The sequence below is a fragment of the Suillus fuscotomentosus genome (assembly GCF_016647785.1).
Source record: "Suillus fuscotomentosus strain FC203 chromosome Unknown F5891scaffold_134, whole genome shotgun sequence".
NCBI lineage: Eukaryota > Fungi > Basidiomycota > Agaricomycetes > Boletales > Suillaceae > Suillus > Suillus fuscotomentosus.
The window spans coordinates 83,952-99,105 of record NW_024539646.1 but is presented as its reverse complement, the minus strand read 5'-3'; the positions used below and the strand labels follow the sequence as shown (position 1 = coordinate 99,105).

Here is a 15,154-nt window from a genome sequence, read left to right as displayed (position 1 = left end):
AAGTGGAGAGGCAAAGAAGGTGATGGATGCCTTGGATGCTCTGCAACAGATCCATCCTTTTGTTAGTGGTGAGTATTCAACTTGTCGACATTACTACTTCGGCTAAGATGACTTCCAGTGGCTATAATCGCTTTCAAGGCTGTCGTGAATTTTGAAATAAGGCGAAGAGAGAACGATCGCACAGTTTGTTTGATGCTTGCAAAGGCATTTGATATGATGAATATGCTTCTTCAGTTCGTTGGTTGATGCTCACTCAACACAAATTTCGCTGATTCGATCCGTTGATAGACTTAAGGACACTAGAGACCCGGACATTGTAGGACCTCGCGGCACTATTCGGGGCCGACTGGATGGTGTCTTGGATAAAATGAAGCGCAATGTCGAGGATTGCGGGAATGCCACTACAAGTCGAAATTCGTCGGTTAGTTGATCTCGAATTCTTAAATTTCTCGCCGGATTGATAATTGCATCCTGAAATTCTTCAAATCATCCCATTGGGCGGATAAGTTCCTCGTGATTAGCGGGAACTTTTCCCAGTGTATACAGGAACTTCGGGATGCCTTGGCCATTAGGACGGCGTTGGGAGTCGACACTGCGATCAAAAGCTGGAGGATCTCACCAAGATGCTAGGTGAACGCGAAGCGAAAATCGCGAAAGGAGAGAAATTTCACGGTGCAATGGCTCAATATTTTGAAACCGAACGCGAAAAGAGATTTGCGAAAGAAGTGATCATGCGCGGTGGAATGGATCCAGGTTTCGAAAGCGAAGACAGGTTAACGGAGCTAGTGAAATTCGCCAAGCATCAGGAAGCACAGATTCAAGCACGCTCTGATGCCCCATCCAAAGATGTCAGCAAGCCTGCTTCACAAACCCCATCGGCGCACGGATCGGTTGCGGAGCAGTACCGCCTTCGTGCCTCGCTGCTTCACGAATTGCGCACTCCTGTAGCCAGCTCACTCGACGAGACTCGTACGCTCTTCATGTTCAAGCTCGATAAACAGACAGCCGAGATCAAAGATGCCATCAAGGATTCTGAAACGCGCATTATGTCGGCTCTCGGCGCCAAATTTAAACGGGTCAAGGGTCCAGTAAGGATTAAGAAACTCGATTCTATGCATCACTAACTCGGTCAATCTCACTAGCATCTCCAATTTATCTGGAAAGAAATGGCACGTCTTTGTGCAGGCGTGATCGAAGCACATACTTATCATCTTCAAGAAATGATCAACAAGTGTCAAGATACTATACTTCATCGCAGAACTCCATGATTATTTCACGCAACGTTTCTCCAACCTGCATAATGATGCTCCACGCCCAAAAGTGACATCAAGTACACCCCACACTCAGTCTCCTCCAGTAGGACCATGCAGACGAGTGGTGCTTGAAATATCTGTCAGTTTTCTACATTTTGAGTTTATCCGAAGTCTTCGACGAGGACGCAAATGGCTTGATCAGCGTAAGGGAAGTTAATGCCTTTACTTCCGCGATACTTCCGGGCTTGATTGTACCTCAAGCACTTGCATACTGGGCTGCAGGTGAGTATTTTGGTCATTGTCGTCAGGTCGAACTTGGAGCGTTTACATCAGCAAAGGTTGGAGAGTGGATAGCCAACATTACCACACACGAATTGAACAAGTCTTGCACAGCATGGTTCATGCGCAAGCAGACGTACTGCCGGTAAACGGGAGGTGTATCGCCTTGTACTTGGATTCAGATGCTATCCAGGGTTTGGCGCTTTTCTCACCTCTGAATGCGGATATTTACACATGCAAACAGGCATCAAACGGCTCGTGCGCTCTCTTGCAGAGCTTGGGCCAGAGGACTCAGACTTAGATCTCACGCGATTGTCTGATAGATATCGCAACGTTCAGGAGAAGGACTTGGTGAAAAGACTTGACACTGTAAAGTATGAAATCGACTCCAAAGATTCCTTCAAACTTTTCGGATCTGATCGCATCGAAAATGTGAGTCGTCGTTCACTCAACGTTTGTACCGAATACCCACATGAATGTTTGTTCAGTTCTTGCTGCCAGTGCTTTACCTCGTTACGAGGAGGCATCTACAAATCATGAAACTCGCCAGGACAGTAATTCTTGTGGATAGAGAATTTGAATGTGCAACTCAAACGATATCTGATATATTGGAAGCGGTGGATCTGCGTGTTGAACAACTGGCAGGTACGCTCCTAAACTCACGGTTGTGATACGCTTTTCCTTCTACAACAGAATCATTTCGCCAGCAAGGAACAGATGCAAAAGCAAGGTTCACGTGGTATGCACACAGCTTGGTGCGTAGAGACAGCAACAGTGTATTTATTTCCGGTCCCTGACGCCCCGCAATAGTACAACTTTTGGTACAGCCCAGAACGAACCGCAGACGACGCTGAATGTTGGGAAGCCCATGATTTTGAGCTTGACGACACTGAGCTGGAGATTGATAAGACAGCGTTGAAACTTGGTCCCTTCAGTCTGACAGAGGACCAGGAATTGTTAGAAAGGCCTGTGAAGCTCGTCGCATATGCCCTTAACCAGCAGCCTGAAGATCCCAAGGACGAATATATCCGTTTGTGGTGCTTGAATAAGCTCCACAATAAGAGAAAGTCGTTCCCTTTGGAAACCTCACCTTACCTATCGCCCGAGCAACAACAAAGGTTCAAAGCCCTGTCCAAAGGGCTGCCTGAATCAGATGTCCAACGCTGGAGTTCATTAGCTGAACTTGAGACACACAAACGATTGTTTGAGTAAGTACAGCTTCTGTTACCTATCATTCTTCGACTATCTACTTATCTGGTGTTCAGGTGTTGCTGCGACGCATGCCACTCCCTTATTACTGATGTATATCACCGTTGTATAGACTGCGATGATGGTGAGTGCGATTAAAACAACAATACAACTGGATCATATCTAGACGGGTATGATTTGTGTTCAGAATGCCAATCTCTACCAATTTCAAAACACAAATATCCATCGGACCACAAGGCGACGCACAACTTGCTTGTTTTCCGCATGGTGCTCCCTTATAGTCGCTGCAGCCGGGTTCGGTGGCATGCCAGGAATTTCTTATCTGATATTCTGCCCACCACAACACCACCGGAAGACGTATGCCAAACGCAATCAGACGGACCTGAACTTCCGCATCCGACAGCAGCCACTCGAGCAGATGATTCTTTCGCATCTGTTGATTTGCGGGGAGGTGATGAGAAGCTCAATGGGAACATGCAGTAGCATTCGAGAGGATACTTGGAACCTCAGCCGCGAACGAGGATGCCTATTCTTGTGCTGAATGCGACGTCAAGATGAAGGGCACTTTTTATGTATGCTTTAACTGCGGAGGTCAGATTTCCATCCGTCTAACAGGGCACAAAGCTTGACAATTATTACAGAAAGCCATTTCCCCATTGCCCTATGCGGCGATTGTGCATTTCACGATGTGTTCAACGTGGCCACAGATCACCACCCTTACAAACACTGGCTGGTCAAGATTAAAAGACCGAGTTCAAGATACAGGCATCGAAACGTCAGTCGAACCTTTGGCTAACGTGGACGAGACTACTTCGCTTTCCTTACGAGTCGATAAGCTGGCTGCGATGGTGGAATCTCGCTTCGTGGGACAAGATCTCCGACTTAGTGCACTTGTGAAACAGGTTGAACAGCTCGTGCATAGCATAGCTGCGTTGACGGGAAAAGCAGAGCTTCCTTCTGAATCCGTCACTGTTTGATTGGCTCATAATTTGACAGACTGTTGTATTTGATTCTCGCTGTCTCCGTAACCTTGTACTAGTATATATCGATCAGTACAGAATTGCTATGTCCTTCGTGCGAGCGTGCCGCTGTACCCGCTCAACTACATCAGTGAATTGATGAGACTTTGGTATTGTAGCCGTGCGAACTGTAGGAAAATATAATTCTGCTCTACTAAATATGATCATCTAGACTGTGAAAATTTTGAGTTCTCGATACATAGCCATCAGTGCCTGCAAATTTAGAGTCACATGAGTAGTGCACAAAAATATGATGACATTCCTGCATTGCAGTCGATGAGGGGTGGTAGTATACTGGTGGCAATCATTTTGAGTATTGTCATTTTGTCTTACTTTTGCTTTGCATTATAATCTCATCTAAGACATTCCCGTGGGAGGTGCCTTTATCACTCGTCAACAAATGTAGAATAGCATGTGACTTTGTAATGAAGTTGTGACCTGTGGCAATGAAGATCAGCATAGGACAGTGGTGTACTTCCCTCATACCTCTCGGATGCTCTCATTTTTCATCACATATGGTTAGAATTAAGTAGGGAATAGCATGGGTATCCTCAACCCACATGGGTCGTGGGTGTGGGTACCTCTGGGGTGTGGGTGGGGTCTGTACTTTGGGTACCCATACCCCTACCCACACCCTGGTGGTGGGTATGTAAGCAAACATGACTTATTTTGAAACTTAGTAACACACATTAGACATGAACCTTAAACTCTAATCCTAAACACAGCACCCTTACGATCATCACAGCATGGATCACATTTTTCTCAGGTGCTGCCAAGCGTATTACAAAACTCACGGACAAAGCTAAAGCTGCGCTAGATGAGAAGCAGGAAGGCTCAAACAAATGAAAGAATAATGAAAGTACTGCTACTAGTACACATTCCAAGAAGGCCAAGTCAAATTGGGCAGTAGTTCATACCAAGGAAGAAGAAAGTGTGTTACATCATGGTCCTATTGTCATCAGCGATGATGAGGGAGGAGCGGGTATGAATACCGACGAGGACAAGGATGAAGTGAGCGCGGATGAGGAAGAGTGTGCGGAGGATGAACTCAGTAAGGCCGATTTCACTAGTCCAAGTAATACAAGCTCATATTAGCTAAAGAACAGTTAATGAAGGAATGGATCTCACCGATCTATGCTTTTTTTGACCCTACACCTGCTATAGAGTCCATTGATGGCTGTCGTGCACATTCCTTCAAGTGTATGGGCAAGGGATGCAAGGTTACGATTTGATGCTTCCTCGACAAAAAAGATGCACAATCCACGGGAAATATGCGGAAACACGTCAAGTCCTGCTGGGGCGATGATGTATTGCAAGCTGCTGATGAAGCCAGGAATGCAGATGAAGTTCGGACCAAGATCATCGCAGGATATCTGAAAGATGGATCAATTACAACCGCATTCAAATGTAAAGGCAAGGGGAAGGTCACTTACTCGCATCATCAGCATACCCGGACCAAGACAAGGTAGGATCACAATGAGACAGAGAATTCTTGCAGCTGATATAGTTGCATTCAGAGCCGAACTTGTTCATTGGGTTGCGGAAAGCCTATGGCCATTTGACATTGTCAAAGACAGGGGATTTCAGTCACTTATGAAGACAGGGAGACCGAAATACTACATACCATCTCCATCGACTGTCTCGTGTGATGTTAGATTGGTCTTTGTGAAGACAAGACAATGAATTGCTAAAATGATAAATGTATGTAGATCAGTTGGACACAAGAGGAAGACTAATGAATCTTACCAGGAATACGAGGGCAAACTTAATTTTATGATGGACGGATGGTCGTCTCCAAACCACCGTGCCCTTGTAGCATTCTCCGCACATCTTGAACACAAAGGTGTGCCTCTAAGTTTACTATAACAATAGGACAATATATTCGACAACATTCCTGCACTCGCACCTCCAAAACCAACTGATCTTGGTGACGAACTTGACCGCTATCTGAATGCTGATGTGGAACATGTTGATGATCCCCTTATGTGGTGGCATGAGCACCACACAACCTTTCCTCGACTCTCCCATATGGCATTAGATTATCTGACTATTCCTGGTACGTGCTAACCTTTTTTTTAGTTAAATTGATATCTAAATTTTGTCTAAAGCTACCTCAGTCGATGTTGAGCGGCTTTTCAGCCATGGATGGCTCATTCTCTCCCATATCTGTTCCCGCTTGAATGTGCAATCAACTCGTGCGTTCTTATGTCTTGGCTATTGGAGCCACTTAAACCTTGTCAAGACCGAGGACATAATGTCTGTAAGCATGCTCACTGATGTGGAGGGTGAGGAACTAGAGCTGGAGGATGGGTGGGATTGCATTATCATCAAGTAGCTACTACATTTGTTTGTATCTCGTAGTTTTTTGACAATTGACAGTACCCACCCATGGGTATACCATCAGTGGGTGATACCCTGGGTGGGTTTGGCCTCATACCCACCAAAAAACCCACACCCACAATGTGGGTGTGGGTATATCATGAGGTATGGGTGGGGGTTGCGCCGCTCATACCCCGGGGTTCACCTGTGCTATTCCCTAGAATTAAGAGACCATCCAAGACCTTGTCGTGGGAGGTGCCTTTAGCACTTGTCAACAAATCTAGAATAGCATTAGACTTCATAACAAAATTGTGACATGCCGCTACCAGCACCACTCTTGCAATGGTTCTTAACCTTCTCTAGCATTGTCAGGGTTTCTCCAAGCGAACTGTTAGCAGACAGAAATGTTTAAAATCAAGTACATTTGCTAATTCCCACCAGGAAATTTAGATACAAAGAAACAGGAGAGCTGAGAGTAAAGCAGTCAGGCCCACATCTATGATTTAATTGTCCTAGGAAAGGCTCTAAAAGTTAAATTCAAAGGACTCAACCCAGATTACACATTATGCCAGAATAGAATCCCCCCTAGCAAACGAAAGGTTTCCCAACTTGGCCATTGGCATATACTTTGGTGATGAGCTATCATCAATCACTGACAGTGAGACGAGTGTCAGATGCGAAGACACGAACACTGACCTTTATCAACACATAAGTCCCAGCGACACAGACGGAAGTGCCGGGAATAATAGTCAACACCACGAGTGTGATCCCAATTGGTGGTTGTTCAAGCCCATCCATGCCACCTTCGAGATGATATTTGTCATGTAACCAAAAGAATTTGGCCAAACCTTATGTGTACCATGCAGCAAAGAGGGCTTCTGTGATGCCAATTAGGTAGGAAAATATTGGGACTGTAATGGCGGGAATTGCAGCAATAGCTGTGCCTGCAAAACACAGCAGAGTCCAAACTGTCCACCCGAGTAAGGTATGTGAATGGATGTGTTCTGGATGACAAAATATGCAAACAAACACCAGCTTTGTAGCTGTATGAACATATAGCCTGGAAGAGCTTCCCGAAAAAGAATTAGTGAGGACTAAACGAAACAGCAAGGCATCACTGACAACAGGAAATTTAGGAGAGCAATGGCAAACACTGCCTTTGCCCATACCATAAGAAAAGAAAAGAGGACCGGGGACTGCTGGATTGTGTTTCCAATGTTGACATACATGACTACGCTGAAAACGAATACTGTAGCGAAGCCCTGTAGACACCATGCTGCCTGAAAATGGCCTTCAGTCACAACATCGAGTACAGGAGCATTCTGACCTTTATAGTGTCCTCAGGTTTACGCATCTCATATATCAGAATAAAGAACCTGTCGTAGGTCAGTTTCAGCAGGAATACCATGCCAAAAGTTGCATGAAGTGCCCTAGCAAAGTATTGAGGAATGCCGATTAACATCACAAAATTCCGTACCTGCATATGCAAAAACCTAATGAGCAGATAAGCAACACTAAGTTACTCAAAGACATAAGAAGGTACCCACAAGATTTGTGACAGCCAAGAAAGCATTGAAAAAGTCACCAATACCCTTTGAACACTTTGAAGATCTGACATGAGATGGACAGACCGCTTGTGCAGTGTGAAGAGTAGTTGAATTCATGCGAGACTCGTCACCCTGGATGCGATGCCGCCTAGTATTTTTCATTAGTGGCATTGCGTGAGTGAGAAGTGGAGAAATACTGAGAAAGTAGAGGCCCAAGAAACACAAGTTCTCAAGGACTTGCATGACACCAGGGGACATAAAGTAGAATGAAAGGCCATTGAACAATATGTGCTCTATGTCTTGATGGGAGAAATATGAGGTGATGAGCATCCACCTGCCAGATGAATCAGGTAAGATCTGAAGCAATGCCCAACAAGAGTCAGACACACGCGTGACTGGAGGTGATGTTCTCCCAATTCACTGAAAAGTTGTTCCAAGGGAATATTCAGAGTGTGGGGTCATGGGTGGTTTGCTGTGGATGGTTGTTAGCTGCACCCTATACATTGGTCTTAATGAGAGTGTAGCACCTATGGACATATGTGAACTTGGCACCATGCCAGAGAAGAAAGACGCCAGCGTTTATTGCAATAACAGCCATGAATATGATGTTTCTGTTTATTGAGTCTAGCCAGTTTGGGCTGTGGGGTGGATGATGGGGGAAAACTATACCAGGAGCAAAGCAGGTCTCTAGTATGAGTTACATTATGCAGTTGCATACGAGCAAATTGAAGGAAGGCTGGCAGTGAACTAGTGGTACTAGCCATCTGAAATTGGACGATTCTCGCTGGCAGTGACGAGAACGGTCTTAGTTATGGAGAAGGTCCTTCAATATTCAATGCTGTTCAAGCTTTTCAAATGCTTGTGCATAGCTGGTACAGTATTATATCATCATTCATCACGTGATATAAGTTGAGAACTTGAAAAAGTACGCAGACTCTCCTGCCTTCAAGCTAACATTTGTCCTCTACTACACCCGGGTGCCCCTGCATATCATGGCGCGGCTTCTAGTTGGTGAGTGATATGAAGTGGATGTATTGAGGCTCATTACCTTGTTATAAAGATGTCTTTCAATGTGCTCTGTCATCATGACTTACACACTTGGGGAACACCACACAAAAAGGTGAGGACCACCTTGACATACGCACATGTCATAACTCGTACTGTCCTCTTTCTCTTGCTGGTGCTAGTTTTGAAGGCAGAGCAGCCTGTGATGGATGTCATTGAGAACTGTGAATATCCAGGTATGTCATTCACTGTTCCATAACAGATCTCCTGCTGATGCATAACCAAGATATGCTGATGTATATCTCTATCTCTTGTTCAATGTTTGTCGGGTTGGTGTACATGGCTCACATCTGTCCCGATCTGAGGGCGTTTTGGCTTATGACTTGCTTTTATCTAGCTATTCATCTCAAATCTGTACTACTTGTGAATCAAATCAGATAACTCTTATATCCTGACGGTGATGCTCAGTGCGCTATGGCCCATGTACACCCATGATGCAGCCCGAAAGCTATGATAAGTGTGGTGAAACCTTTGTACGAGTGGCCTGAGAGCCAGACAGAACAAATTGCCCTTTGCGAGCTGTGGAGTGAAAGCGATGGAGCACAGAATGATGGTGATCTAGCCTGAAAATGAAAAGTGGTGGCAGGTACAAGCTTTGACGATTGTTGTGAATTAGAAGGACATAAAATCGTCTTCCTCACCTTCCCCATCTTCCATCTCCTGATCATCTGAATCCTGAGCATCGGACTCCTCACTGTCACCATCATCACTTTCTCCTTCATTGTCATCACCACTTTCTCCTTCATTGTTATTGTCACTCCCACCCTGCTCAACATCGCCCTCGCAGGGTTAGATGCTATGCTCGCACGGTGCGTTGTCCATGAGTTCCGCATTGGCACAATTTTGTAATATCTCCCGCACGACCGTTGGATGCTCTATTCCATGAGGTGTATAATGCATAAGCATATCCCAGTCAACAAAACTGAGTGAGCTACAGTGTGAGTCAGGATAACAGGATTGGAGGTTTCGCTTACATTCCAATGTAGTATGCCTCCCAATCATCTAAATCACCACTCTGATGAGCGAATAATTTTCCATAGCAAATGGAGGTGGCTCTACGCCCAGAGGCAAAAGCTGGAATAAGGTGCGCACTTCGGATTACCTGACCTGGATCAAGAAAGCCAAAGGCATTGTGGTCAGTGAAGGTACAACAATTCAGATGGTGAGTCTGAACAATGTTGGGTCTTGCAGAACCTAGCTGCTATTCGACCCTAAAGGGTTTCTGGACCAGGCTCAAGGCTCAGAGGAGAGGAAATATCATGAAAACTTGCTGAGTACTCTGACTCATACTGGTAACTGGTGAGAAGATAACTTGCTTATGTAAGCTACAAAAGTGCTAACATAAGGTAAGGTAAAAACAGTCTCTACAAGCCCAGCCAGAAATAAATCCCTACACCGCACTGACATCAGATCTTGCACTACCTAATCTTGCCCAGATCTTGCCCAATCTTGCCCGGATCTTGAGCAGTATTCTGGATCTGTGTTCCTGATCTTGTCAGTATCCTACTCTTCTCATACATCAGACAGAAGCCATCAAAACAGGTTAATATTAATATGTAAGCATCAATATCCTATGGGGTGACAGGCGATGGTAACTGCAAAAGAACTGGTACTACACTCCACAGGGCTAGGAATCAGTCTCACATAGCCCTCCGCATCACAGCCTGGCATCTGGCATATCCCTGCACGCCCTCTCATTCTGCTGTGGTCAAGCCAGTCCTGCAAATGGCCTGTTCCTCCTACCATACTGCAGTATGCCAGGAAGAAACTTGGCGACTCGGTGCATGTTGTCATTGATGGTTTTGCTTGGACGATGAGGATGGAGGTAGCTGGGTGGCGAGGATGGAGAATATACCCACAGGTCACTATGAAGACCAGTGCTTAGCGCACATGCTTGGCACACATCAGCAAATGCTAATGTGCCTCGAACATATGCGGAGGACACTGGAACACGCCAGAACAGTAAAAGGAGTGGAAGGAGGGATGAGATGGGAAGAATGAGAGGGTGCGAGTGGTGGTATGCACATAAGTGACTAAAAATGATCAGTTAGCATGATAAACATCAGGAAATCACCGGCTTCCTTTTTGTTCCTTAAACTACTTAAAAATAGCACTAAGTTGGTCAAGGCAGTTAAGGAATATAAGGCACATTTTTAAACTTTTAACTAAGGACCTAAGCTAAATTCAAGGCGGTCAAGGCAGTGAAGGCACAACAATGAGATTAAGGCTACTACTCAGTACACGAGAATTTTATAGTTTATTTATGTTTATTGTCGTTCCGATTCCTTGAAAATAAGCGCGTGTCCATCAACAATATCAATTGCTATACTTCAACGAAAAAAACAGTAAGTTTATCTACTACTACTCTAATGATGTCAATCATTGATTGACGAGATGCTAGTGTGCTATATGACTCCGAAATCTGCTTGTCGCAGGCAAGGAAGGAGGCACCAGTGGGACAACTTGATGGCTTGCATAGAGGCTGCGATCATAGCTGAGGCGACTGCAGAGGTAGTGGAGGTGAGAGCAGGAGGGACAGATGTGAAGCTGGGGCATTGGAAGAGGGTGAAGGGGTGGCTGTCGCGCAGGAAACGAGACAGAGTGTGTCGTGTGTAGGGTGAGCATTACTGTATGTCTTGTAATTTTGACTAATACTTACCTTGATGGTTCTATAGTGGGTAGTAATTGACAACGGGGAGGCGAGTGCCGATCTACAGCGCAATGGGAAGGGTGTTGTGTTGTTGGATACTGGTGTGGATGGCAGGCAGTAGTTGGGTGGAGGGACAGATAATGAGGATTGATGCTGGCATCTGATGAATTCTCGTAGAAGATGGTAGTACTGGCACTGGCTTGTGTTTTGGTATACCTGGAGACGATGAAGCTGAGACAATGCGTGCAGTGCAGTCCTCTATGCCCGGGAGTGTTGGGGTGATGCTGTTGACACTAGAGATGTCAATGTTGAATAACTTGGTGATGACATATCCGGCTGGAAGATTTGTGTGGCTTTCTGAATAATGCAATGAAGATTGACAGGCAGATAATGAGGATTAAGGCCGTCAGCCTGATGAAATATGAATTCTCATAGAAGACAGTGGTACTGACACTAGCTCATGTTTTGGTATACCTGGAGACGATGAAGCTGAGACAATGCATGCAGTACAGTCCTCCATGCCCGGAAGTGCTGGGGTGATGCCATTGATGCTAGAAATATCAATGTTGAATAATTTGGTGATGGTGTATCTGGCTGGAAGATTTGTGTGGCATTCTGAATAATGCAATGAAGGTTGACAGGCAGATAATGAGGATTAAGGCCATCTGCCTGGGCCACCTTTGCTGTACAGATAGAGCTCAGGCGGATCTTTCCTAAGAAACATGTGAGTTGGATATATACTGAAATCTAAGTAGACAATTACATACCTTAAATCATGCTATCTCAAAAGAATGATGATCCACATATTTATTGACATAGTATGAGTTGAACATGTCGTATGAGTCGTGCGGACTGATGACAGGAATAAAGTCTGGTCCATATACTAGAATGAGATGGGCAGCACGAAAAATGCAGTCGACATGAATGATAGAGACATCTGGAGTGTCATCATCATTTGTTGTGGGAGTGACAATGTACATGCCTGTGTCAGGATCATGTCCCTTGAGTACATGAGAATACCAATGAACAACAGTGCAGGGATAATGCGATGTCCGATTGCTGAAAGAGAAAAAGCACAAGACCCGTGCAACTGCAAGTCCACCCATGGGAGAGTCTAAGTCGGCGCCCACATTAACGAAGATGCAGTCGTTCCTGTGAGGGCCACCATGCCATGATGGTGTTGCCTGGATGTGCTCCCGGCACATACCTCCAGTACCACTCAGATCTCTGGGTGCATAGAATGATGCTGCAGCAGAGTTAAAGATGGTCAACTTCCCCAAGAATAATTGAGCTGTCGTGGGATCGTACTCAGGAGGGTTGGGGTTGTCCAAATGTTGCTGGTCATGGTTAAATTCTTGGATCATGAGAGGGAAGCACAGAAGGCTGAGTTCAAAGCCGAGTGTATGAAAATTTCGTACACAACCTAAGCATTATCAGAAAGGGTCAACAGGTGAATAAATTGACTCATGCGGTGTCACTGCAAGTTCAATGTGGGATTCTATTACAGTTGGTCCATCAAGAATGTCACCAGCGTCTACCTCAATGGATTGATTTTGAGGTTCATGGAACTGGAGACACCTAGGGAGACACTCAAGTGCCATATCCATGTCATCATCTGACTCACTGTCATTGTGATCATTCGAACCTGTTTATGGATGTGAGAAGGGTTAAACTGTCGGTTCAAGAGATCACATACACCTTTGGACTTCTCGCAAAGCCTCAGATAAGCAAGAGCCATGAAGCATGCCACGTGCCTCAAAATCCACATGTGCAGCCGCGAGTTTGTCTAAACGCTGGTTGGTCAGCAACATTTGACCGAGTGCCTTGAACCTGCTAGAATGGTGCCAGGGTTCTTTTACGGCCTTTATGTGCTTAGATTAAGTAATGGAAGAACAAAGGTTATTGGGTGCCCCAAAAAGTTGAATGAGTAGTATGTAGTGACACAGGGAGTGTTGGCGTGGTAGGGAGAATGTCGCGACAGTACCGGTTGTTTTGAAGATCTCCTGGTATTTGTGGAAGTGATCAAGGGCATCTTGGATTTGGACAAGGTCAGTTTCGGTGAGAGCCTCGCGCCGTACGAGATAACAGAAATTGAGGAATGCACTAAATGTGCGCACCATGTCTTGAGGGACATGGCCCTCAATTGCAGCTAGGTACACCTAAATACAAGTCAGCTTGTACAGTGTTTGTAAGAAAAGACTGTTACAGTAACCCCATCATTTTCTCTTCACACCTGCAGGACCACGCATGTACCATCTTCTTGATCCCCGTCTTACTTCTTGATTCCCGCTTCACTTCTAGTTCACCTCATGTCAACCATAAGGATACTCCTTATCTCTGACTTCCTTTTCCTGTACCTCTACAATGCCTCATGGACTGGTCTGTGCACCCCTTCTTACCTATATAAACCCTAGTTACCTCTGTACATCTTCCTTAACTTGAATCTACTCAGTTCTCTCTGATACTTGACTAGGACCTGAGGGTGCCTTCTGATCTAGCTCTTTGCGAAGAGACTAGCCTATACTCGATCACTTCGCCAGAGTTCTACCTCTGGTTGTCGATTACTTGAACCCATACTCTTGATCTCCTTTATTGGAGCTGTTACACTAGATTCTATCTGAGTCGTAACAAAAGATTCAAGTTCCCCTGATACCCTAGCTATCCAGCGGGGCCCACCTTTGACCAGCACATCTTCTTCACGAAAGCAGAGACACGCCACCCAAGAAGCCTTTGGGCTGAACCCATATCCTAGATCCCCAACCCTGACAGTTGGACAGAACTGACCCCAGACACCACCGAATCCTTTTGCATTACTTCTCAACCAACCAGGACCATCATCAATCCCTGGTGGTAGCAGAGTATCAATTGGACCAATCACTGACTTTTCAGCCAAACCCACCCCTCTCGTCATAGACCAAGACAAAGACATCCCTGACGCACCTACACCAGAACCTCAGATTCATTACCGAGCTAGATACGAAGCTCCTCCACATGACCCTGATGAAGAACCCTCAGAAAAAAAAGAAGACTCTGAAGACGACATGCCTAAACCTGTAGAAAAGAAGATTGGCACTCCCCCTAACTTCAACAGAGAAAGAGACTCCTCCTCTAAGTTCATCCGACTCGTCCACCTCTATCTCACCATCAATGAGAAGATCTACAAAACCAATACTGCGAAGATTGGCTTCGCCCTCTCCTTCAAGGAAGGCACTGCAGCCACATGGATGGAAGATTTCATCAACCATGCCATGGAGATCAACCTAGAAACCAGACAGCCTAATGGCTATGGAACCTGGGCAAAGTTCCTAGATGACTTTGCCGCTTCCTTTAACCCCATCGACTCTGCGGGTACTGTGTTGTACAAACTGTACAACCTTAAACAAGGTGCAGATGTCAACGAGTACATCAATACCTTCAAACAGCTTTGCGGTAAAGTTGGAATCATGAACTTCGCCGCCAAGAAAGACTACTTCCTCCATGGTCTGAAACCCAAAGTCGTCCAGAAGATCTGCAACTCTGGAGATATTCCCAACACCTTTGACAGATTAGTCAAGAAGGTTGTCAAAATGGAGTCCGCATACCAGCTCCTGATGTCCCACCGATCCCGCCACCCTTCCCAGAATAACTGGAAGACGACTCCACGATATACTCCCACCAGAACCCACAATCCTAATGCCATGGACATGGACCACATGACTGATGAAGCCAGAACCGAGCATATGAAGAAGGGCTTATGCTTCTTATATCACAAAGCAGGACATCATGCCAACGACCCTGCATTTCACCCCAAGAAAACCAGAGATGCCTGAAAGA

The 15,154-nt window shown here is 45.5% G+C and overlaps 4 protein-coding genes across 4 annotated transcripts; 3 read left to right on the top strand and 1 right to left on the bottom strand.

The window, feature by feature from the left end:
- Positions 1 to 289: 289 nt before the first annotated feature.
- F5891DRAFT_1070787 (uncharacterized protein) lies at positions 290 to 3,849 on the top strand (the record flags this gene model as incomplete). The annotated part of the gene is made up of 16 exons (XM_041363281.1): positions 290 to 421; positions 508 to 585; positions 711 to 1,088; positions 1,143 to 1,169; positions 1,240 to 1,320; positions 1,361 to 1,535; positions 1,592 to 1,726; positions 1,777 to 1,964; positions 2,021 to 2,177; positions 2,226 to 2,287; positions 2,343 to 2,740; positions 2,798 to 2,865; positions 2,908 to 3,192; positions 3,222 to 3,332; positions 3,383 to 3,431; positions 3,481 to 3,849. Coding segments are annotated over 16 exons (2,562 nt in total), but the record flags the coding sequence as incomplete, so codon positions are not given.
- Positions 3,850 to 11,100: 7,251 nt separating this feature from the next.
- Positions 11,101 to 11,787, top strand: F5891DRAFT_1212612 (uncharacterized protein; the record flags this gene model as incomplete). The annotated part of the gene is made up of 3 exons (XM_041369231.1): positions 11,101 to 11,292; positions 11,367 to 11,442; positions 11,519 to 11,787. The coding sequence occupies 3 exons, from the start codon at positions 11,101 to 11,103 to the stop codon at positions 11,704 to 11,706; spliced, it is 456 nt and encodes a 151-aa protein (XP_041217937.1). The 3' UTR covers positions 11,707 to 11,787.
- Positions 11,788 to 12,114: 327 nt separating this feature from the next.
- On the bottom strand, positions 12,115 to 12,546 carry F5891DRAFT_964555 (uncharacterized protein; the record flags this gene model as incomplete). Its single annotated transcript, XM_041376104.1, has 1 exon — positions 12,115 to 12,546. The coding sequence occupies one exon, from the start codon at positions 12,544 to 12,546 to the stop codon at positions 12,115 to 12,117; it is 432 nt and encodes a 143-aa protein (XP_041217936.1).
- Positions 12,547 to 14,784: 2,238 nt separating this feature from the next.
- F5891DRAFT_986870 (uncharacterized protein) lies at positions 14,785 to 15,150 on the top strand (the record flags this gene model as incomplete). The annotated part of the gene is made up of 1 exon (XM_041377830.1): positions 14,785 to 15,150. The coding sequence occupies one exon, from the start codon at positions 14,785 to 14,787 to the stop codon at positions 15,148 to 15,150; it is 366 nt and encodes a 121-aa protein (XP_041217935.1).
- Between the last annotated feature and the right edge of the window lie 4 nt (positions 15,151 to 15,154).